Source organism: Aegilops tauschii, chromosome 1, assembly GCF_002575655.3.
Source record: "Aegilops tauschii subsp. strangulata cultivar AL8/78 chromosome 1, Aet v6.0, whole genome shotgun sequence".
Taxonomy (NCBI): Eukaryota; Viridiplantae; Streptophyta; class Magnoliopsida; order Poales; family Poaceae; genus Aegilops; species Aegilops tauschii.
The window spans coordinates 493,437,509-493,462,044 of NC_053035.3; the positions used below are offsets into that span (position 1 = coordinate 493,437,509).

At 46.2% G+C, this 24,536-nt stretch overlaps 2 protein-coding genes across 2 annotated transcripts; one reads left to right on the forward strand and one right to left on the reverse strand.

The window, feature by feature from the left end:
- The first annotated feature begins 17,524 nt into the window (after positions 1-17,524).
- LOC109764244 (uncharacterized) lies at positions 17,525-18,552 on the forward strand. The gene is made up of 2 exons (XM_020323091.1): positions 17,525-18,001; positions 18,529-18,552. Exons 1-2 carry the CDS (start codon positions 17,525-17,527, stop codon positions 18,550-18,552), a joined length of 501 nt encoding a protein of 166 aa, XP_020178680.1.
- Positions 18,553-20,273: 1,721 nt separating this feature from the next.
- Positions 20,274-21,820, reverse strand: LOC109764229 (uncharacterized). The gene has a single exon (XM_020323075.3). The coding sequence runs from the start codon at positions 21,470-21,472 to the stop codon at positions 20,573-20,575; it is 900 nt and encodes a 299-aa protein (XP_020178664.1). The 5' UTR covers positions 21,473-21,820; the 3' UTR covers positions 20,274-20,572.
- Between the last annotated feature and the right edge of the window lie 2,716 nt (positions 21,821-24,536).

Here is a 24,536-nt window from a genome sequence, read left to right on the forward strand (position 1 = left end):
GAAAAAAAAGGGGAATTAAAAAATAAATAAATATAAATAATAATAATAAAAAATTAATAATAATATATTAAAATATTTAATTAATTAAAGAATTAGTTAACCTAATTAATTTTTGATTAATTAAACTAATCTAATAACTAAACTAATTAAACTGTTAGTTAATTAATTAATCAGTCAATGACAGGTGGGTCCCGCACGTCAGTTTGACCCAGTCAACGCCCTGTTGACTGCTGACGTCATGATGACGTCAGCAGGCACTATTCTGGATAATGTTGAATTAAATAAATTAAATAAATCCTAAAATTATTTAATACTTTAGAAAATCATATAAAATAAACCGTAGCTCGGATGAAAATACTTTCTACATGAAAGTTGCTCAGAACGACGAGACGAATCCGAATACGTAGCCCGTTCGTCCACCACACCTCCCTAACCTATCGAACACGCAAATTTCCCCCTCCGTTTCATCTGTCCGAAAATGCGAAACATCGGGAATACTTTCCCGGATGTTCCCCCCTTCGCCGGTACCACCTACTGCCGCGTTAGGACACACCTAGCACCGCTCATTGTCTTGTCACGCATCGTCATGCTTATGTTTGCATTGTATTTACTGTTTCTTCCCCCCTCTTCTCTCCGGTAGACTACGAGACCGACACTGCTGCTGCCCAGTTCGACTACGGAGTTGACGACCCCTCCTACTTGCCAGAGCAACCAGGCAAGCCCCCCCCCCCTTGATCACCAGATATCGCCTATTCTTCTCTATACTGCTTGCATTAGAGTAGTGTAGCATGTTACTGATTTCGGTTAATCCTATTCTGTTGCATAGCCTGTCATTGTTGCTACAGTTGTTACCCTTACCTGCTATCCTACTGCTTAGTATAGGATGCTAGTGTTCCATCAGTGGCCCTACACTCTTGTCCGTCTGCCATGCTATACTACTGGGCCGTGATCACTTCGGGAAGTGATCACGGGTATATACTATATACATTATATACATGACACATGTGGTGACTAAAGTCGGGTCGGCTCGAGGAGTACCCGCAAGTGATTCTGATGAGGGGGCTGAAAGGACAGGTGGCTCCACCCCGATAGAGGTGGGCCTGGGTTCCTGACGGCCCCCGACTGTTACTTTGTGGCGGAGCGACAGGGCAGGTTGAGACCACCTAGGAGAGAGGTGGGCCTGGCCCTGGTCGGCGTTCGCGGATACTTAACACGCTTAACGAGATCTTGGTATTTGATTTGAGTCTGGCCATTTGGTCTATACGCACTAACCATCTACGCGGGAGTAGTTATGGGTATCCCGGCGTCGTGGTATCACCCGAAGCTCTTCTTGACGTCAGCGACGGGGCGGCGCGCGCCGGATTGGACTGGAACGCCTGCTAGGCTAGGTCTGCTTCCGGCCGCGTACGCAACATGCAGGTGTGCAATGGGCGATGGGCCCAGACCCCTGCGCGCATAGGATTTAGACCAGCGTGTTGACCTCTCTGTTGAGCCTAGGTGGGGCTGCGACGTGTTGATCTTACGAGGCCGGGCATGACCCAGAAAAGTGTGTCCGGCCAAATGGGATCGAACGTGTTGGGTTATGTGGTGCACCCCTGCAGGGAAGTTTATCTATTCGAATAGCCGTGTCCCTCGGTAAAAGGACGACCCGGAGTTGTACCTTGACCTTATGACAACTAGAACTGGATACTTAATAAAACACACCCTTCCAAGTGCCAGATCCAACCCGGTGATCGCTCTCTAACAGGGCGACGAGGAGGGGATCGCCGGGGTAGGATTATGCTATACGATGCTACTTGGAGGACTTCAATCTACTCTCTTCTACATGCTACAAGATGGAGGCTACCAGAAGCGTAGTCTTCGACAGGATTAGCTCTCCCCCTCTTATTCTGGCATTCTGCAGTTCAGTCCACCGATATGACCCTTTACACATATACCCATGCATATGTAGTGTAGCTCCTTGCTTGCGAGTACTTTGGATGAGTACTCACGGTTGCTTTTCTCCCTCTTTTCCCCTTTCTATACCTGATTGTCGCAACCAGATGCTGGAGTCCAGGAGCTAGAGATCCCGAGGATGATTCTACATGGAGTTCGACTTCAAGGAGTAGTTAAGAGGTCCCAGGCAGGAGGCCTTGCCTTTTCGATCGTTGCTACTTTTGTGCTAGTCTTCTTAAGGCAAACTTGTTTAACTTATGTCTGTACTCAGATATTGTTGCTTCCGCTGACACGTCTATGATCGAGCACTTGTATTCGAGCCCTCGAGGCCCCTGGCTTGTATTATGATGCTTGTATGACTTATTTATGTTGTAGAGTTGTGTTGTGATATCTTCCCGTGAGTCCCTGATCTTGATCGTACACATTTGCGTGCATGATTAGTGTACGGTCAAATCGGGGGCGTCACAGTGCTAACGCTTCCGCTTTCGGTCTACGAGGGTACTTGGACACACTCTCCCCTCTCGTTGTTACGCATCACCATGATCTTGCGTGTGCGTAGGAAATTTTTTGAAATTACTACGTTCCCCAACAGTGGTATTAGAGCCAGGTTTTATGCGTTGATGTTATATGCACGAGTAGAACACAAAGTGAGTTGTGGACGATACAAGTCATACTGCTTACCAGCATGTCACACTTTGGTTTGGCGGTATTGTTGGATGAAGCAGCCTGCAGCCTGGACCGACATTACGCGTACGCTTACGCGAGACTGGTTTTACCGCCGTGCTTTGCACACAGGTGACTAGCGGGTGTCAGTTTCTCCAACTTCAGTTGAACCAAGTGTGGCTACGCCCGGTCCTTGAGAAGGTTAAAATAGCACTAACTTGACGAACTATCGTTGTGGTTTTGATGCGTAGGTAAGAACGGTTCTTGCTCAGCCCGTAGCAGCCACGTAAAACTTGCAACAACAAAGTAGAGGACGTCTAACTTGTTTTTGCAGGGCATGTTGTGATGTGATATGGTCAAGGCATGATGCTATATTTTATTGTATGAGATGATCATGTTTTGTAACCGAGTTATCGGCAACTGGCAGGAGCCATATGGTTGTCGCTTTATTGTATGCAATGCAATCGCCCTGTAATTGCTTTACTTTATCACTAAGCAGTAGCGATAGTCGTAGAAGCAATAGTTGGCGAGACGACAACGATGCTACGATGGAGATCAAGGTGTCGCGCCGGTGACGATGGTGATCATGACGGTGCGTCGAAGATGGAGATCACAAGCACAAGATGATGATGGCCATATCATATCACTTATATTGATTGCATGTGATGTTTATCTTTTATGCATCTTATCTTGCTTTGATTGATGGTAGCATTATAAGATGATCTCTCACTAAATTTCAAGATAAAAGTGTTCTCCCCGAGTATGCACCGTTGCCAAAGTTCGTCGTGCCCAGACACCACGTGATGATCGGGTGTGATAAGCTCTACGTCCATCTACAACGGGTGCAAGCCAGTTTTGCACACGCGGAATACTCAGGTTAAACTTGACGAGCTTAGCATATGCAGATATGGCCTCGGAACACTGAGACCGAAAGGTCGAGCGTGAATCATATAGTAGATATGATCAACATAGTGATGTTCACAATTGAAAACTACTCCATTTCACGTGATGATCGGTTATGGTTTAGTTGATTTGGATCACGTGATCACTTAGATGATTAGAGGGATGTCTATCTAAGTGGGAGTTCTTAAGTAATATGATTAATTGAACTTAAATTTATCATGAACTTAGTACCTGATAGTATTTTGCATGTCTATGTTGTTGTAGATAGATGGCTTGTGCTGTTGTTCCGTTGAATTTTAATGCGTTCCTTGAGAAAGCAAAGTTGAAAGATGATGGTAGCAATTACACGGACTGGGTCCGTAACTTGAGGATTATCCTCATTGCTGCACAGAAGAATTACGTCCTGGAAGCACCGCTAGGTGCCAAACCTGCTGCAGGAGCAACACCAGATGTTATGAACGTCTGGTAGAGCAAAGCTGATAACAACTCAATAGTTCAGTGTGCCATGCTTTACGGCTTAGAACCGAGACTTCAACGACGTTTTGAACGTCATGGAGCATATGAGATGTTCCAGGAGTTGAAGTTAATATTTCACGCAAATGCCCGGATTGAGAGATATGATGTCTCCAATAAGTTCTACAGCTGCAAGATGGAGGAGAATAGTTCTGTCAGTGAGCATATACTCAGAATGTCTGGGTATAACAATCACTTGATTCAACTGGGAGTTAATCTTTCGGATGATAACGTCATTGACAGAATTCTTCAATCACTGCCACCAAGCTACAAGAGCTTCGTGATGAACTATAACATGCAAGGGATGGATAAGACGATTCCCGAGCTCTTCGCAATGCTAAAGGCTGCGGAGGTAGAAATCAAGAAGGAGCATCAAATGTTGATGGTCAATAAGACCACCAGTTTCAAGAAAAAGGGAAAAGGGAAGAAGAAGGGGAACTTCAAGAAGAACAGCAAACAAGTTGCTGATCAAGAGAAGAAACCCAAGTCTGGACCTAAGCCTGAGACTGAGTGCTTCTACTGCAAGCAGACTGGTCACTGGAAGCGGAACTGCCCCAAGTATTTGGCGGATAAGAAGGATGGCAAGGTGAACAAAGGTATATGTGATATACATGTTATTGATGTGTACCTTACCAGAGCTCGCAGTAGCACCTCGGTATTTGATACTGGTTCTGTTGCTAATATTTGCAACTCAAAACAGGGACTACAGATTAAGCGGACACTGGCTAAGGACGAGGTGACGATGCGCATGGGAAATGGTTCCACAGTCGATGTGGTCGCCGTCGGCACGCTACCTCTACATCTACCTTCGGGATTAGTTTTAGACCTAAATAATTGTTATTTGGTGCCAGCGTTGAGCATGAACATTATATCTGGATCTTGTTTGATGCGAGACGGTTATTCTTTTAAATCTAAGAATAATGGTTGTTCTATTTATATGAGTAATATCTTTTATGGTCATGCACCCTTGAAGAGTGGTCTATTTTTGATGAATCTCGATAGTAGTGATACACATATTCATAATGTTGAAGCCAAAAGATGCAAAGTTGATAATGATAGTGTAACTTATTTGTGGCACTGCCGTTTGGGTCATATTGGTGTAAAGCGCATGAAGAAACTCCATACTGATGGACTTTTGGAATGACTTGATTATGAATCACTTGGTACTTGCGAACCATGCCTCATGGGCAAGATGACTAAAACGCCGTTCTCCGGAACTATGGAGCGAGCAACTGATTTGTTGGAGATCATACATACTGATGTATGTGGTCCAATGAATGTTGAGGCTCGCGGCGGGTATCGTTATTTTCTCACCTTCACAGATGATTTAAGCAGATATCTACTTAATGAAACATAAGTCTGAAACATTTGAAAAGTTCAAAGAATTTCAGAGTGAAGTTGAAAATCATCGTAACAAGAAAATAAAGTTTCTATGATCTGATCGTGGAGGAGAATATTTGAGTTACGAGTTTGGTCTACATTTGAAACAATGCAAAATAGTTTCGCAACTCACACCACCCGGAACACCACAGCGTAATGGTGTGTCCGAACATCGTAATCGTACTTTACTAGATATGGTACGATCTATGATGTCTCTTACCGATTTACCGCTATCGTTTTGGGGCTATGCTTTAGAGACGGCCGCATTCACGTTAAATAGGGCACCATCAAAATCCGTTGAGACGACGCCTTATGAACTATGGTTTGGCAAGAAACCAAAGTTGTCGTTTCTTAAAGTTTGGGGCTGCGATGCTTATGTGAAAAAGCTTCAACTTGATAAGCTCGAACCCAAATCGGAGAAATGTGTCTTCATAGGATACCCAAAGGAAACTGTTGGGTACACCTTCTATCATAGATTCGAAGGCAAGACATTCATTGCCAAGAATGGATCCTTTCTAGAGAAGGAGTTTCTCTCGAAAGAATTGAGTGGGAGGAAAGTAGAACTTGATGAGGTAACTGTACCTGCTCCCTTATTGGAAAGTAGTTCATCACAGAAACCGGTTCATGTGACGTCTATAACAATTAGTGAGGAAGTTAATGATGATGATCATGAAACTTCAGATCAAGTTGTTACTGAACCTCGTGGGTCAACCAGAGTAAGATCCGCACCAGAGTGGTACGGTAATCCTGTTCTGGAGGTTATGTTACTAGACCATGACGAAACTATGAAGAAGCGATGGTGAGCCCAGATTCCGCAAAATGGCTTGAGGCCATGAAATCTGAGATGGGATCCAGGTATGAGAACAAAGTGTGGACTTTGGTTGACTTGCTCGATGATTGGTAGGCCATCGAGAATAAATGGATCTTCAAGAAGAAGATTGACGCTGACGGTAATGTTACTGTCTATAAAGCTCGACTTGTTGCAAAGGATTTCGACAAGTTCAAGGGTTGACTACGATGAGACTTTCTCACCCGTAGTGATGCTTAAGTCTGTCCGAATCATGTTAGCAATTGCCGCATTTTATGATTATGAAATTTGGCAAATGGATCTCAAAACTGCATTCCTGAATGGATTTCTGGAAGAAGAGTTGTATATGATGCAAGCGGAAGGTTTTGTCGATCCAAAGGGAGCTAACAAAGTGTGCAAGCTCCAGCGATCCATTTATGGACTGGTGCAAGCCTCTCGGAGTTGGAATAAACGTTTTGATAGTGTGATCAAAGCATATGGTTTTATACAGACTTTTGGAGAAGCCTATATTTACAAGAAAGTGAGTGGGAGCTCTGTAGCATTTCTGATATTATATGTGGATGACATATTGTTGATCGGAAATGATATAGAATTTCTGGATAGCATAAAGGGGTATTTGAATAAGAGTTTTTCAATGAAGGACCTCGGTGAACCTGCTTATATATTGGGCATCAAGATCTATAGAGATAGATCAAGACGCTTAATAGGACTTTCACAAAGCACATACCTTGACAAAGTTTTGAAGAACTTCAAAATGGATCAAGCAAAGAAAGGGTTCTTGCCTGTGTTACAAGGTGTGAAGTTGAGTAAGACTCAATGCCCGACCACTGCAGAAGATAGAGAGAAAATGAAAGATGTTCCCTATGCTTCAGCCATAGGCTCTATCATGTATGCAATGCTGTGTACCAGACCTGATGTGTGCCTTGCTATTAGTTTAGCAGGGAGGTACCAAAGTAATCCAGGAGTGGATCACTGGACAGCGGTCAAGAACATCCTAAAATACTTGAGAAGGACTAAGGATATGTTTCTCGTTTATGGAGGTGACAAAGAGCTCGTCGTAAATGGTTACGTCGATGCAAGCTTTGACACTGATCCGGACGATTCTAAATCGCAAACCGGATACGTGTTTATATTGAACGATGGAGCTGTCAGTTGGTGCAGTTCTAAACAAAGCGTCGTAGCAGGATCTACATGTGAAGCGGAGTACATAGCTGCTTCGGAAGCAGCAAATGAAGGAGTCTGGATGAAGGAGTTCATATCCGATCTAGGTGTCATACCTAGTGCATCGGGTCCAATGAAAATCTTTTGTGACAATACTGGTGCAATTGCTTTGGCAAAGGAATCCAGATTTCACAAGAGAACCAAGCACATCAAGAGACGCTTCAACTCCATCCGGGATCAAGTCCAGGTGGGAGACATAGAGATTGGCAAGATACATACGGATCTGAATGTTGCAGACCCGTTGACTAAGCCTCTTCCACGAGCAAAACATGATCAGCACCAAGACTCCATGGGTGTTAGAATCATTACTGTGTAATCTAGATTATTGACTCTAGTGCAAGTGGGAGAGTGAAGGAAATATGCCCTAGAGGCAATAATAAAGTTATTATTTATTTCCTTATATCATGATAAATGTATATTATTCATGCTAGAATTGTATTAACCGGAATCATAATACATGTGTGAATACATAGACAAACAGAGTGTCACTAGTATGCCTCTACTTGACTAGCTCGTTAATCGAAGATGGTTATGTTTCCTAACCATAAACATGAGTTGTCATTTGATTAATGGGATCACATCATTAGGAGAATGATGTGATTGACTTGACCCATTCCGTTAGCTTAGCACTCGATCGTTTAGTATGTTGCTATTGCTTTCTTCATGACTTATACATGTTCATATGACTATGAGATTATGCAACTCCCGTTTACCGGAGGAACACTTTGTGTGCTACCAAACGTCACAGCATAACTGGGTGATTATAAAGGTGCTCTACAGGTGTCTCCGAAGGTACTTGTTGGGTTGGCGTATTTCGAGATTAGGATTTGTCACTCCGATTGTCGGAGAGGTATCGCTGGGCCCACTCGGTAATGCACATCACTATAAGCCTTGCAAGCATTGCAACTAATGAGTTAGTTGCGCGATGATGTATTACGGAACGAGTAAAGAGACTTGCCGGTAACGAGATTGAACTAGGTATTGAGATACCGACGATCGAATCTCGGGCAAGTAACATACCGATGACAAAGGGAACAACGTATGTTGTTATGCGGTTTGACCGATAAAGATCTTCGTAGAATATGTGGGAGCCAATATGAGCATCTAGGTTCCGCTATTGGTTATTGACCGGAGATGTGTCTCGGTCATGTCTACATAGTTCTCGAACCCGTAGGGTCCGCACGCTTAAAGTTCGATGACGGTTATATTATGAGTTTATGTGTTTTGATGTACCGAAGGTAGTTCGGAGCCCCGGATGTGATCACGGACATGACGAGGAGTCTCAAAATGGTCGAGACATGAAGATTGATATATTGGACGACTATATTCGGACACCGGAATGGTTCCGGGGGTTATTGGATATATACCGGAGTACCGGGGGGGGGGGGTTACCGGAACCCCCCCCGGAGGTTATTGGGCCTCATGTGCCCAAGTGGTGGAAGAGGAGAGGCGGCCAAGGGGCAGCCGCGCGCCCCTCCCCCCCCCCCCAGTCCGAATTGGACAAGGAGGGCGCCCGGTGCCCCCCCTTTCCTTTCCCCCTCTCTCTCCTTCCCTCTCCTCTCCTACTCCAACATGGAAGGGGGGAGTCCTACTCCCGGTGGGAGTAGGACTCCTCATGGGGCGCGCCAAGGGTGGCCGGCCCCCTCGCCCTCCTCCACTCCTTTATATACGGGGAGGGACGCACCCCCTTGAGAGACAACAATTGATACCTTGGATCTCTTAGCCGTGTGCGGTGCCCCCCTCCACCATAATCCACCTCGATAATATCGTAGCGGTGCTTAGGCGAAGCCCTGCGTCGGTAGAACATCATCATCGTCACCACGCCGTCGTGCTGACGGAACTCTCCCTCAAAGCTCGGCTGGATCGGAGTTCGAGGGACGTCATCGAGTTGAACGTGTGCTGAACTCGGAGGTGCCGTGCGTTTGGTACTTGATCGGTCGAATCGTGAAGACGTACGACTACATCAACCACGTTGTGCTAACGCTTCCGCTTTCGGTCTACGAGGGTACATGGACACACTCTCCCCTCTCGTTGCTATGCATCACCATGATCTTGCGTGTGCGTAGGAAATTTTTTGAAATTACTACGTTCTCCAACAGTAGTATATAGTAATAGACTATCCATGCCACATGCATGGACACGTAGATATTACACAAAGTATCCTTGATGGTTCTCTGCCTCACACTGCCAACGTGGATCTGACAACATCTGTTGCGGAGTCAATACAAAGTCATGGCAGATTAGTGGTCCATGTTCGGCGTTGTTGTTGCGTCCCAGGACACTCGTACCTGGGGAGAAAGTGTGTCACCGTTGGACAGTGAATGTGCAATAAGTAGGAGCAAGAGAGGGTGGAGCGATAGGATGGATGGCCCCAAGATGCATGCCCTGATGGTCGATTCATGTGCTAAACCAGGGCAGATCTGGCTTGGCTGTGGGGCTCTGTCATTCTAAACTCTGGCTCGATCTGCATCAGGGAAGCCGGATTCTTTGGCGACCTTGCTTGTCCGTAGTTCAAATAAGATGGGATAAATGGCCCATAAACAGAAGAAAAAGAAAGGACCAGTCAAGATTTCATCTCGGACAACATGGAAGGTCGTGCAGCCAAATTCCAGACAAGCTCGCGGGGCTACTGGTCATGTACGACACCGGGGGTGGCTATCGGTGGGAAAGTCGGTAGGCAAGATAGCCTCGGGGCCCAACAGGTCGAGGAGTAGCCTAGACTCCTCGCCCTGCCAGGAGTTCACCTTCTAGGAAAACCATCATCTTGGCGTACAAGTCGATGACTCCTAGTCTGATTGTAGCTCTTGGTCGGTGGCAACCCGTGTAACCCTAGGCCTTGTCCCCCTTTATAATGCGAGGCCTAGGGGGTACTCAAGGCAATGAATAATCATCACCTTAGAGAATCATCTCCACAACCATTGTAACCATCTCATATGGGGCGTTCTATACATCAATCAAAACCAAGCAGGAGTAGGCTATTACCTCCACGATAGGGCCCAAACCTTGGTACACGCTTCGTGTACTATCCCTCTAGTACTTCCGATCTCACACGCCACCCTATCTCGGGACTATTGACGTTTTTCAGTACTGTTATGTCCCTCCTCTAGTCCATGGAGAGCAGCTCGCGCATTTGGGATAGTTTTATAGCACGTGTGATAATTTTTGTTGTGTTTGATATAACGATTTATATGAAACCTTCCCCTCGCAAAATACGTGAAAACATTAAAAGCATATACAATGGTGATATCTTAGCGATATCATGTAGGATAATTAGTGAGGTGGAAGATGGAGAAACGGAAAAAAGTATTGCCTTCTTCTTACCTAAGGGATGGTCACTTATGAAGAAAGATGAGACATTCGTGTCGATTGTACGAGATGTCTTCTCTTATCCAGAATGTTCTAGTTTTAATTTTCCTCACCCCAAAATTTTAAGATCCATTAACATTAAATGCTAGAGATAACACTAAGAGATAGTTCATTATATAACTTTTTTATTGCCTTCTCTAATGGTGTAGAATACATAAGAAAAGTCCACCTTATCAATCACTATACATGGGTGGCCCAATAACCTCATATCCTTTCTTAGAAATTTTGTTATGAGAAATATTTTCTTTAAAAATATTGTTAACAAATTTTAGAATTGAAAATGTGCAATATTCTTTCAAAATTCCGAAACAATGTTATTAATGTGTTTGGAAAAAATTAATCGTATATTGAATCGTGTATTTGACAAATGTTAACCGTCTGTTAAAATGATTCAAGTTTGTTTAAAAAAATGTTTGTCAAGTGCTGAAAAACATTCATCGTCCTTTACAAATGTTCATGTTTTAAAACGTACTATTTTATATTAAAATCCTGGAATAAAAAGGAGAAATAAAAACAAAAAATCGAGAAAATCCAAGAAAACAACCAAAAGAAGAAGAAAAACTGCTGAAAAAATGGGTTGGGCCATGGTTGCGTCAAGCCGCCGAGAAAGCTCACCCAGACCAAGCCCATACGCAGTCAGTCACCATGGTCATATTCTGATGATTCCACGTCGCCCGACGTGATCGCGGCTGCTGCCGGCCGGTCACATTCAGGCCGGCGGGTCCGTGGACACATACCGGCGGGACTGCCGGCAGATAATTTCTTCTGGAGGCTTCGGTGGAATCATCAGATTAATCATCTCACGTATGCAACGCTCTCATCGGATGGCGATGGATAGAACGGGTCACCAGTGGCATGGTGGTGGGGCCGCTTGTTTGTTTGGTCGCGTGTTACGAGCCACACTTCTAGCTAGATCCATGGTGTCACCCGAATCGTTACAGACCACCATATTCTTACACGTACACCCGAAAAAATCTACTCATGGCACCCACTGATTAATTAACCAACATATAGTGACATGTAATTAAAATGGCGTGGAGAGCGTCCACTTGCTCAGCTCACACAGTCACACCACGATTAGGGTACTGTAATGACACCCACACGCGCACATCATCACTTGCTTAATCTTCACAAATTACGTGAACTGTTGCCCAAGCTGCCCTTGGTATATGTTAGGCTGGTCGTAATGAAAGTATCATAAGCAAGTATATGCATGTCAACTAGACTTTTTAAATGATATGTCATACAACTAAATGAGGAAAGAGATGGTGTGGTATCATATTATTATACCGTATCATATTAAATGTTGTACTACTTTGTGTCATGCATGACAATTAATAAGGCTACCTACGATACTAACTTATGATTCTATGCATTACGAAAGTAGTATCATACACTAATATCACATGCATGATACTAGTATATGATACTCTTCATTACGACCAGCCTTATAATACGCTCCCGCGTCGCCACGTGGTTGCCACCCTGGGCACATGCATTGGCGTCCGCGTGGAGTCAAGAACCACTGGCTACGGGATGATTGTGGAAATGAAGCCAAAACCATGTGCATTGCTTCTCTGAATCATTATCGGCCACCATCTAAACTATATAATTAGGCCAGAATAGTATAAAAGAACTAGAATTAGTAACGTCAACAACTCAACATGATCCTCTTAGGTTCACACATACAAGCAAGCATGTGGCCTACCAATGATGACATCCTATATACCTAAGAGAGTTATTCCCACTAACGTATTTATCTCAACATGAAGCGTGCCGCCTCATCATATGATTCTGAACGGGGTAAGTCCCATCTTAACATGCAATCATGTATGAGAAAAAATCTACCACAATATTCAACACGAACATATATTTTCCATTTAATTATGCTATTTATATTCAATAATATTGATACAACTATACATAATCTTCTATAATATGTCATATGTATGTTTATTTATTTCTCATATTATCAACCCGAATTTTCATCTACCAATTCCCGCAGCAACGTAATTGGCAACCACCTTCCATTGCGGCAAGAGGTTTGATTATGCCAAACGTGTTACTTAATTACACATCACGTATGAATAATATAAAACACTTACCATGCCACTCTCATGGGCACATAAATATTAGCCAACTATTAGATGATTCCCCTCGCGTCGCGACAGGGACCTCTACTTGCAAATTGATGTAAAAATATTATGAAGAGCTACCCGCATTTTTTTAATGAAGAGCCAAATTTTAGGTATCTGATTAAAAGTTGAACTCAACTGAACCCAATAGTCTTAGATGTTGTATTCATTGAGATGATATACAATGGTGGGTGCGAAACAAAAATTGACCAATAGCAAAACTGCGAACAAAATTATAATATTTGCAAGTGCAAAAGCTTTGCTCATTCATATTCTATTTCGTACCCTTTTTTTCCCGTAAACAGTACTCACAGATACTCACATACACACACATGCACTTATAGCATCTACATCCACGTGCCTCTAATTCAACCCCTCAAACGTTCACGGACGAGCCCGGTCAGTGACCGGGCGTGTCTGTTTTGAGTCCCTATTTGTCCATCTGTGCAGCCACAATCCTCAATTTTTTGCTTATATGTCCGGTCACTTGCATGTGATTGGTGAAGATGAAAAGAAAGAGAAAAAACAATGAATGAAGAAAGAAAATAGGTGGTCCGGGTGAAGGAAATATGCCCTAAAGGCAATAATAAAGTATTATATATTTCCTTATATCATGATAAATGTTTATTATTCATGCTAGAATTGTATTAACCGGAAACACAATACATGTGTGAATACATAGACAAATAGAGTGTCACTAGTATGCCTCTACTTGACTAGCTCGTTAATCAAAGATGGTTATGTTTCCTAGCCATAGACATGAGTTGTCATTTGATTAACGGGATCACCTCATTAGGAGAATGACGTGATTGACTTGACCCATTCCGTTAGCTTAGCACCCGATCGTTTAGTATGTTGCTATTGCTTTCTTCATGACTTATACATGTTCCTATGACTATGAGATTATGCAACTCCGGTTTACCGGAGGAACACTTTGTGTGCTACCAAACGTCACAACGTAAATGGGTGATTATAAAGATGCTCTACAGGTGTCTCCAAAGGTACTTGTTGGGTTGGCGTATTTCGAGATTAGGATTTGTCACTCCAATTGTCGGAGAGGTATCTCTGGGCCCACTCGGTAATGCACATCACTATAAGCCTTGCAAGCATTGTGACTAATGAGTTAGTTGTGGGATGATGTGTTACGGAACGAGTAAAGAGACTTGCCGGTAACGAGATTGAACTAGGTATCGAGATACCGACGATCAAATCTCGGGCAAGTAACATACCGGTGACAAAGGGAACAACGTATGTTGTTATGCGGTCTGACCGATAAAGATCTTCGTAGAATATGTGGGAGCCAATATGGGCATCCAGGTCCCGCTATTGGTTATTGACCGGAGACGTGTCTCGGTCATGTCTACATAGTTTTCGAACCCGTAGGGTCCGCACGCTTAACGTTACGATGACAGTTTTATTGAGTTTTGATGTACCGAAGGAGTTCGGAGTCCCGGATGAGATCGGGGATATGACGAGGAGTCTCGAAATGGCCGAGACGTAAAGATCGATATATTGGACGACTATATTCGGACTTCGGAAAGGTTCCGAGTGATTCGGATATTTTTCGGAGTACCGGAGAGTTACGGGAATACGTATTGGGCCTTATTGGGCCATACGGGAAAGAAGAAAAAGGGCCTCAAGGGTGGCCGCACCCATCCCCTTGGTCTGGTCCGAATTGGACTAGGGAAAGGGGGCGCCCCCTTCCTTCCTTCTCTTTTTCCCTTCCTCTTTTCCTATTCCATATGGGAGGTGGAATCCTACTAGGACTAGGGAGTCCTAGTAGGACTCCACACTTGGTGCGCCCCCTCCTAGGGCCGGCCTCCTCCTCCCTTGCTCCTTTATATACGGGGGCAGGGGGGCACCCCAAGGACACAACAATTGATCTATTGATCTCTTAGCCGTGTGCGGTGCCCCCCTCCACCATATTACACCTCGATAATACCGTTGCGGAGCTTAGGCGAAGCCCTGCGTCGGTGGAACATCATCATCGTCACCACGCCGTCGTGCTGACGAAACTCTCCCTCAACACTCGGCTGGATCGGAGTTCGAGGGATGTCATCGAGCTGAACGTGTGTAGAACTCGGAGGTGCCGTGCGTTCGGTACTTGATCGGTCGGATCGTGAAGACGTACGACTACATCAACCGCGTTGTGATAACGCTTCCGCTGTCGGTCTACGAGGGTACGTGGACAACACTCTCCCCTCTCGTTGCTATGCATCACCATGATCTTGCGTGTGCGTAGGAATTTTTTTGAAATTACTACGTTCCCCAACACCGGGATGAGGCCGCGTCCTACAGGTGTGTTTGGTTCACTGGATAATCTTGCGAGGACAGGGATAGCCAGTTAAAGGGGATGCCAGGTGTTTGGTTAACTAAAGAGGAAGGATAGCCAGGGATAAGGGCAGCCGAGATTCCTTTTAAACTGGCTACATGGCGGAATGACCGGACGCGCACGGGCGCGTCCGCGAGCCTCGTATCCTCCTTACATTCGAGATAGATATGAGGGTTCGCGAACAGTCCGGACATATAGGGATGATATGAGGGGCCCGCTTGGGTCACTTTTTTCCTTCTCTCTTGTCTAGTCACTAACCAGGAGGGTCTGCATGCATATGAGAGATGGTTTGAGGTGTCCAGTTGTAGATGCTTTTACCCCTATGAACCTATATACGCACACCATATCCCGATGAGCACCTCCGAGATACTATGTCAGCAAAATATTTTGAGATTGACGAATTCACCACAGACACCTTTTAGTCGATGAAAACATCTTCTCCCGCTGAACGAACATCGTAGAAAAGACTAAACGGGTCAAAAGCAAGGTGGGCCCGTTTGTTTGTTTGCTCGCGGGTTGCGAGCCACACTTCTAGATCGAGGGTGTCCCCAGATTCGTTACAGACCACCACATCCTTACACGTACGCCCAAAAAATCTACTCATGGGACCCACTGATTGACCCACATATAATAGCATGAAATAAGAATGGCGTGGAGAGCGACCGCTTGCTCGCCTCACACCACGATTAAGGCACGGTAATGTCACGCACACGCACACACCATCACTTGCTTAATCTTCACAAATTATATGAACCCTTGACCAAACTGCACTTGCTGTATATCATAGTACGCTCCTCGCGTCGTCGCGTGGTTGCCACCCTTTTTCTTTGAACAAGGCGTGGTTGCCACCCTGGACCATGCATCGACGTCCGACGTGTAGTCAACAACCACTAGCTAGGTTGCCACTTGCCACGGTTGATCTGAACGATTCTAGGTCACCGTATACATACTTCCATATTCTAGATGAACTACTGGTAACGTCAACGACTCAACATGATCCTTTTGGTTATGGAGTACAAGCAATCGTTTGACTACCAATAATGGCATAAGAAAAGGTGGTGAGAGCGACCGCCTCCCACTACGGCTAGAGGTTTGATTATGGGATTATGGCACACGCTGCATGAATGATAATACACTGCCCATGCCACACTCATAGATATTACCCAAAGTGCCCTTGTTGGGTTCTCTACCTCACATTGCTACCGTGTACCTCACAACATCCAGCGTGGAGCCAATAAGAACTCGTGACTTGTGGTAGGGTATTGGTCCAAAACCCTGTACTATTGCTACGTGATTCATGGGACTGGGAGCGCAGTGTGACACTAAGAGCATCTTCAATAGACGGTCCAAATGTAAAAATACCTAACTTTTAAACCGTCTAGGGCAAAAAACGTTGCTCCAACAGACGGTCCATATGTAAAAAATTGGACCGCGGCCTCCGGGTGATGTAATATTGAAAACTTTGTGATGCAAATTTACATCACGAGATGCAACTGGTCCAAAACCACGGCCGCCCGTCCGTCAAACGCCCAACTGCCACTTCATTTCGCTTCCGCCTGGCGATCGCCCGCCCGCGACCGAGCACCAGCCGCCAAAAGTCCCTGCCGCCACCGGCCAAGTCGCCGTCGCCGCCACCGCCCCACATCGCCGCCGCCGCCGCCGCCCTCCGCCGCCCTAGCCCTCGTCGCCTCCCCCGTCGGAGGGCGTCTCGCAGCCGCCCTGGCGCCGCCTTTTCGGGAGGCAGCCGCGGCTGGATTCGCATACTCCGGCGGTCCGTCTTGCTCCCTTCTCCTCTGCGCCGCCGCCGCCGCCCTAGCCCTCGTCGCCTCCCCGCCGGAGGGCGTCAAGCAGCCGCCCCGGTGCCGCTGTTTAGGGAAATAGTCGCGGCTGGAATCGCCGACTCCGGCAGTCCACCGTACTCCCTTCTCCTCTGTGTTGCCGTGCTCCCTTCCCCTCTGCACCGCCGTCTGCAGCAGTTCTCCTCTGCGCCGCTGTCCGCAGCAGCGACGAATCGAACCAACGATAGACGGATCGAACTACTTTGGATCACCACCTGTTTTCCTGGATAATTACTTTCGACGCCGTTTCAGAATGTCGAAAGACTTGTTCATCCACATTTGCAATTCCGTGAAGCAGCATAATCCTGCCTTCGAGCAGAGAAGGAACTGTGCTGGGTTGCTTGGCCATAGCATTGAACAGAAGGTCACTACCGCTTTGCACATGATGGCATATGGTGTTCCGGCAGATTACATTGACGACAACTTGGCGATGGCGGAGAGCATTGCTATCTTCTATGTCAAGCAATTTGCAATGACTATGGTAAAAGTGTTTGGTCCACAGTACTTGAGAGCACCCAATGCTCAGGACACTCAGAGGCTTTTGGAGATGAACAAAACTCGAGGGTTTCTAGGTATGCTCAGGTATGTGGATTGCATGCATTGGAAATGGAGGAACTGCCCAAAGCATGGCATGGACAATTCAAGGGTCGTGGGAAGGATGACTATCATTCTTGAGGCATTTGCCGATCATGAAACATGGACTTGGCATGCATATTTTGGGATGCCTGGATCTTGCAATGACATCAACGTGCTCGACCGGTCACCTCTGTTTGCCAAGTTAGCAAATGAAGAAGCACCACCAGTGACCTTCGAAGCAAATGGCCGCACATACAGTATGGGTACTATCTTGCAGATGGGATCTACCCAAGGTGGAGTACATTTGTCAAGCCGGTTGCAAAACCCGAAGGTAAGAAAGAACTCGTGTTTCACAATGCACAAGCGGCCGCAAGAAAATATGTTAAAAGGGCTTTCGGGATTTTGCAATCTCAATTTGCTATTGTGCGAGGACCATCTAGATTCTGGGATCAAAAGATCCTTTAGTACATCATGACTGCTTGCGTGATTATGCATAATATGATCATTGAGAACGACCGTGGAAAACATTTAGATTACAACTTCTATCACTTGATGGTCATTCCTGTTAACCCCGTGCGAAAAGAACAGCGCATCAGACGTTTCATGAAGGTGTACAGTGAGATTAGAGACACCGATGTGCATGATCAACTCCATAAAGATTTGATGGAAGAGCATTGGAAATGGCATGGCGAAAGAGCCGCATAGATTCATTATTTGTTTGTGAAAAACTATGTTGTATTGTGCAAAACTATGTTCTATTTGTGTTGCATTTGATCTCGTGGATTTGAACAACTATGTAATAATTTGATAGTGTGGACATGTATAACTTGTTTATGTTTTTTTAGATGTTTTTTGCAGTATGTGCGGCTGTACAGTGGCTGAACAGCAGCCGCGTGGCCGCAGGCCAGTTTTGCATCTTCGTTTTGGACCATCTGTTGGAGTTGCCCTTTTTTTACATCTCCGTTTTGAACCATCTGTTGGTGTTGAGCCTTTTTCAAAGATATAAAAAGCACTTTTTGATGCTCCAAATTTGAACCATCACCTGTTTGCACCGCCAAAATTTAGACCATCTATTGAAGATGCTCTAACTGGTGGGGGTGTCTGCGACGATTTGGAGCAGGAAATGAAATGATACATGTCAGCAAGTACACCAGCTCATGGAATTAGGGTTAGTTTTGGGGGTTTTGTGATGCGAATAAGTGAAAATACAAGGAACTCTATTTTGTAAGATTATACAAATGCAACAATTAAAAAAAAATTGTAACCGGGCAGTGACATGAAGATATTACCCAAAGTGCTCTTGTTGTGTTCTCGGCCTCACATTGCTACGGTGGACCTGGCAACATCGAGCATCGAGTCACTAAGACGTGTTGACGTGTCGTAGGCTAATGGTACATGTCCTCCCTTATTCTTCTTCTTTTTTCCCTCAAAAATCTTTTGATCTATTCATCTTCAATCAATCGTAGCAGTGCAACAAACACCAAAAATGATAAAAATTACATTCATATCTGTAAACAACCTAGCGACGACTACAAGCACTAAAGCGAGCTGAAGGCGCGCCACCGTCATCACCCATCCCTTGCCGGAGTCGGGCAAAACTTGTTATAGTAAACATTTGGGAAGTCGTCGTGTTAAGGCCCCATAGGACCGGCTCACCAGAATAGCAACCGCCGCCGACAAAGAGTAGCGTACGTAGATCGAAAGGATCCAACTTGAAGACACACGAATGTAGACAAACACCGACTATATCTGAGCAAATCCATCAAAGACAGAACCGTCGGAGACACATCTCCACACGCCCATCGATGATGCTAGACGCAACACCGGGACGGGGGCAAGGCAAGGAGAACCTTATTCCATCTTCAGGGGCCGCCACCGTCTCACCTTTCTGAGCAGGACACAAACCCCTAACAAAGCTCGAAGAAACATATAAAATCAAAGCCCTCCCGTCAGCAAATGCCGGGATCCACCGCGCCCCATGGCCCTAAGGCCACCGGAGACGAGGCGGACCGGCGCCGGCGCCGGCGGGAGGTAGTGGAACCCTAATCTATTTTTTAGAGGCGGCGGCTACTATGTCTTTCAGATTCCCTGATTTTATTAGTGCGATAGAAATCGTTGTTATATCAGCTACATGAAAGAGTACAATTACTGTCCACGGAGTCGCTAATTTTGGAGTTGAAACTAAAACACTACAGTAGATTTCTTTTTTCTTTTTTGAGATTACTACAGTATATTAAGTGTCATGCGATTGTCCGATCCAATCCTAGAAGGCTAAATTTGTGCAAAATTTTAGCGAAAAGATTCGTTGCAAGAGATTTGAGAGCTTGGAAAGTTTTTTTTTCCTTTTCCGGAATAGGAATTTCCATGGAATATAAAACACAAAAATCATGAGAACAATCCTCTAGGATTGAACACTACAAAGCAACTTGAATGTGTAAAATTTTGCAAACATTTAGATCCTACTTTTTCCATAGAAAACGTTTGAAAAGATGCTCTACCTTTTTTTTTTGTCCATTGTTTTCAGATAGCTCACCATTCACGCCGAACGGTCGAAGAGGTGTTCTACTTTGATCGTGAAAGGAAGGGCAGCCCATAAATCAAAGTGATCGATAGAACGGTCGTCTTGCTTTTTCTTGGGCGTTCTACAATTATTTGAGATCGCCATATATTCCACCACACAAACATAAAAAACTACTGTGGATTTACAAAGAAAACTACACTTGTAGGAGTAGCGACCGCTGACTCGTCTCATCCCATTACTTAATTAACCACTCACCGATAATGGCGGATCAATTACATTTACGTACAAGGGACTGACCGACTGAGTCACGTGACAGGCATGGCGTGCATGTGCGATCTCTCGCAAACCACCCTTCGTGCGCTGTTCCGACGCCTTGCTGGCTCAAACCGCCACCCCGGACCCAACCACCGGTCGTTGGCCGCCGGTTTCCGTCGCCGCCGCGAGGTAGGCGGCGCAGACGGGCCGTGCCGGCGCCCCGAGGGCGGCGTCCACCGCGGCGTCGCTCCACCGGTCCCTCATTGCCCTGTTCAGCCGCGCCACGAACCCGGCGCGCCGCCGCTCCAGGTGCTTCAGGAACCGCGGCGAGATGCACTGCGTGTTCGACGCCGACGCGTGCTCCTCCGCCGGCGACGACGACTCGTCCGGGACGGCGGTGGCGAGGTACTCCACCATGGCCTCCGTGACGCGCGCCGGCGCGGCGCCGCGGCCGTCCCACAGCCACATGCGCGCCACGGCCCGGCGCACCGCGGCGGCGACGGCGTCGGCGGCCCCGGCGCTGCCGCCTCCGGAGGACGGCGACAGGAGGCGTGGGCTCAGCGAGATGACGTACTCCCCGTCCGTGACAGCGTCGACGGTCGCGTCGTCGGCGGTGAGATTGCCGCCGGCCATCAACCGCACGGTGACGCGGGCGACCAGGCGCCGCGGGAACGAGGGGTCCGGGAAGAGCGCGTCCTCGACGCGGCGGCTGGCGCGGTGGAGCACGCGCTCGGCGCGGCCGTTGGCGACGAAGAGGAGGTCGAAGCGCCGGCCGGCGGCACCGGCCGTGCCACCGCCCCGGACGACGTTGATGCGGAAGCCCTTGGAGGCCTCGTGCTGCGCGAACAGCGAGACCGCGGCGACGAGGGCCACGGCCAGGTAGCGCGCGGCGATGCTCCGGCCGGAAGGCGAGGCGCGGGACGGTGATACAGAGGCGCCGGCCGCGCCGTGGCTGTGGTCATCGACGGTGATGGACGTGGAGGAGGAGGCAGCGGTGGACACGGGGAGGAGGAGCGGGGCTTCCATCGGCGACCGGCAGGCCGGAGAGAGCAGAGAAGAGCAGGAGCTAAGCTAGGCTGCCAGCCAGCCAGGCAGTGGAGGTTGGGATTGATTATTGGGCCGTGGCAATAATGCGAGCTTTGGCGCGCTATTTAAAGGCGAATTTTTTCAGCTAACGTCCCAACGGATCGGCCTAAATGATTTATTTACTGTATTTATTTATTTTGTTGAAAGGCCTAAATGATTGACGTGACTCGGTTCTGTGTCAGGTTCTTCTTCTCTCGAACCTGCTCTGCTCGTCAGATTTTTCTGCTGGTGTGCATCCACCAGCAGATCGATGTCAGAGTTAATCTGTCCGTGTCGATTCCCTTGCTTGGTGGCAAAAATCTTGGTCTCGTTAATTGTTATACATGTATGCGTCCAGGCTAAATTGACGGTGGGCCTCTGGTTTACATCGTGAAGGCAAGTAAGTAGTTGAGTGGAGTGGAGTATCTGGACCGGGGGGTCGCGGCACCACAGAAACTACCGGCCATTGCATCACGCCTGAGCTCGACCACGAACTTATTTGTCAGGTGACTAGTCCTCAGCGAGCGTCTCAATAAGATTCTTGGCTCATGCTCGTAAATCGTACTCCCTCCGTAACAAAATATAATACTCCCTCCGTTCTAAAATAGATGACCCAATTTTATATTAACGATTGCCGGCAAGGTTTCTTTAATTAAGTTTGATCAAGCAAAGCTTGTTTTCTTTTGTTTGAGAAAATTACAGGGGCCTCCTCCAATTTCAGTTAATACTAGAAACCAACGAGAGCATCATTTGACAGGCACATACTGGCTAATCAAAAGCATACACCAAACATAAGACCTTCAAAGGAGCTGGAGTAGATCTTCAGACAAAGCTTGTGATATACTAGGACTATGCATGTATATCCAGTTGATTAGCATGACATGATTGCATGGGCTCCATTTCGTCATTTTGGTGCCCAGCCTAATACTACTCGTCCCATGTGTCTCGGTCGGTACCCGAACCGCGGATGCATGCCAGCACGCACCACCACCCTCCACTTGCCACATGCATTGAGTCATCAACTAGTGTACTGTAGTCGAAATATTTTTGGTAATATTTTCACAACTGGTTGAGGGGTGTTGATAATAATAGTTCTTCACAAATCCTCATGCGGCCATAAAATTTCAGGAATAATTTGGTTTATATTTTTTTTGACTTGTTGGTTGTGTGCATCTTGTTATGCATAGATCGGGTATTCACTCATTGTGGTTGTATCAACTTGATGTAACATTTGATCGTTGGTGCTCAGATAAGCAGTTCATGGCGTCGGATAGAGATCCCACGATTAGCAAAGTCATCGGGTGAGTGGACCCTCGGCAAAAGAAATTCATGTTCTTGGGCTAACTCTCATCAGTGCTTGCTTATCAGCGATCTCTACATTTGCGATGGGCCTCTTCATTCTCGGGGATGGGGTCCATGTGCAATTTGACAAAGTTAGCGCTCAATTCTATTGGGAGGCCGACGCAACTAAGCGCAAATATCACATGGTCAGATGGACTGACATTTGTAAACAAAAAGGAGGGGTTCCGCGCTTAACAAAGTTAGAGATTGGTTCTTATGGGAGAGAGATGTGGCTAGGTGCAAATACCACCTGCTCAAATGGGCTGACATTTGTAAACCCAAAAACTAGGTAGGTCTGGGCATCACCAACTCCAAGAAAATGAATTTAGCGCTAGTGACCAAGTGGATTTGGAAAATTGCTCAGGCCAACGAAAGCCTTTGGGCTCGCCTTCTTAAAGCCAAATATTTTCCGAATGGCTCATTCTTCGAGTCTAAAGCCAAGGGCTCCCAAGCTTGGAATGAGATTTAGAAATGCACCCAAATTTTAACTTGGATGCTCTTTCGCCATAGGGAATGGGAAGGATACTAAATTCTAGTTGTCTAGGTGGATCGATGACAAACCTCTATGCGATAGATTCCCTGAGATCTTTGTCATTGCTTATGTGCCTGAGATCCTTGTCAATGAAGTTTTCGTCAACGGTCGGACCAACTTGGCGTTTATGTGCAACCTATCCACTCCTGAGCTTGCTGCAGCTTCACTTTTTTGCGGAAAGGGGTTGTGCTATGAGGGACCTAGAGGCATCAAGTGTGTTATCGGTCAAATCTCTCTATGCCAGGTACATGGCCCTAGGGTGAGATATGCCCTACGGGCGATGAGAGTTCCGCTTAAAGTTTGTATTTTTCCTATGCCAAGCTTCGCTTGATCGCCTCCCATCTATGATTAATCATCAGAAATCGTCGTGTCCGAGGAATGATTGTTATGCCATGTGCGGTAGCCCAGAAGACGCCAACCACATTCTTTTCAATGTGCTCCTGCAAAATTACTCTAGACTTGCGTTAGGGAGCCCTTTAGTGCCTCTTGGGCGCCCAATTCCATGGATGCACAGTTGTCTTTCTTGCGCTCCATGAGAGGCCAGCAACATAGGTTGGCTTGGCGCTCGTGCGGCCTTAGTTTTGGTGCTTTTGGACGAATGCAAATGAAATAGCTATTGAAGGACAATGGCCTGCTCACCCTACCAATTATATTCCAAATGGTACATTTTTCTTTTTGTTGTGGTGCCCTCTAGGGAAGAGGAAGGACTATGAAGCAGCATCCGGAGTTCTGCTCGAGATCAAACGCCTCCACTATACATAGGAGCGACTCCTCATGAAGTCTTGTTTCCATTTATGATGACATATTGGACTTTTGGGATCCGCCTTTTGTTCGGTAGAATTGGTTCCATGTCAGTCTAGTGGAAGCTTTAGTTATGTTAAACATTATGTAAGACCTTGTTATCGTTGGCCTGTATTGACTTTCACTTGCGCCTTTTATCTAAAAATATAACATTTGATTGAAAATGCCCTTAATGGGCGAAAAGAAATTCAATATTTTGTGTGGGAATAAGTGGGCTGCAACTGCTCTATACCAGCTCTTATGGCTCCAGAGCTCATGCCCCAATCTCCTACAGCAGAAGACTACAAAATGTGATTGGGTCTATAGAGCCTGCAACAATTTGATCCAACTCCGCCATGGGCACAAGCCACA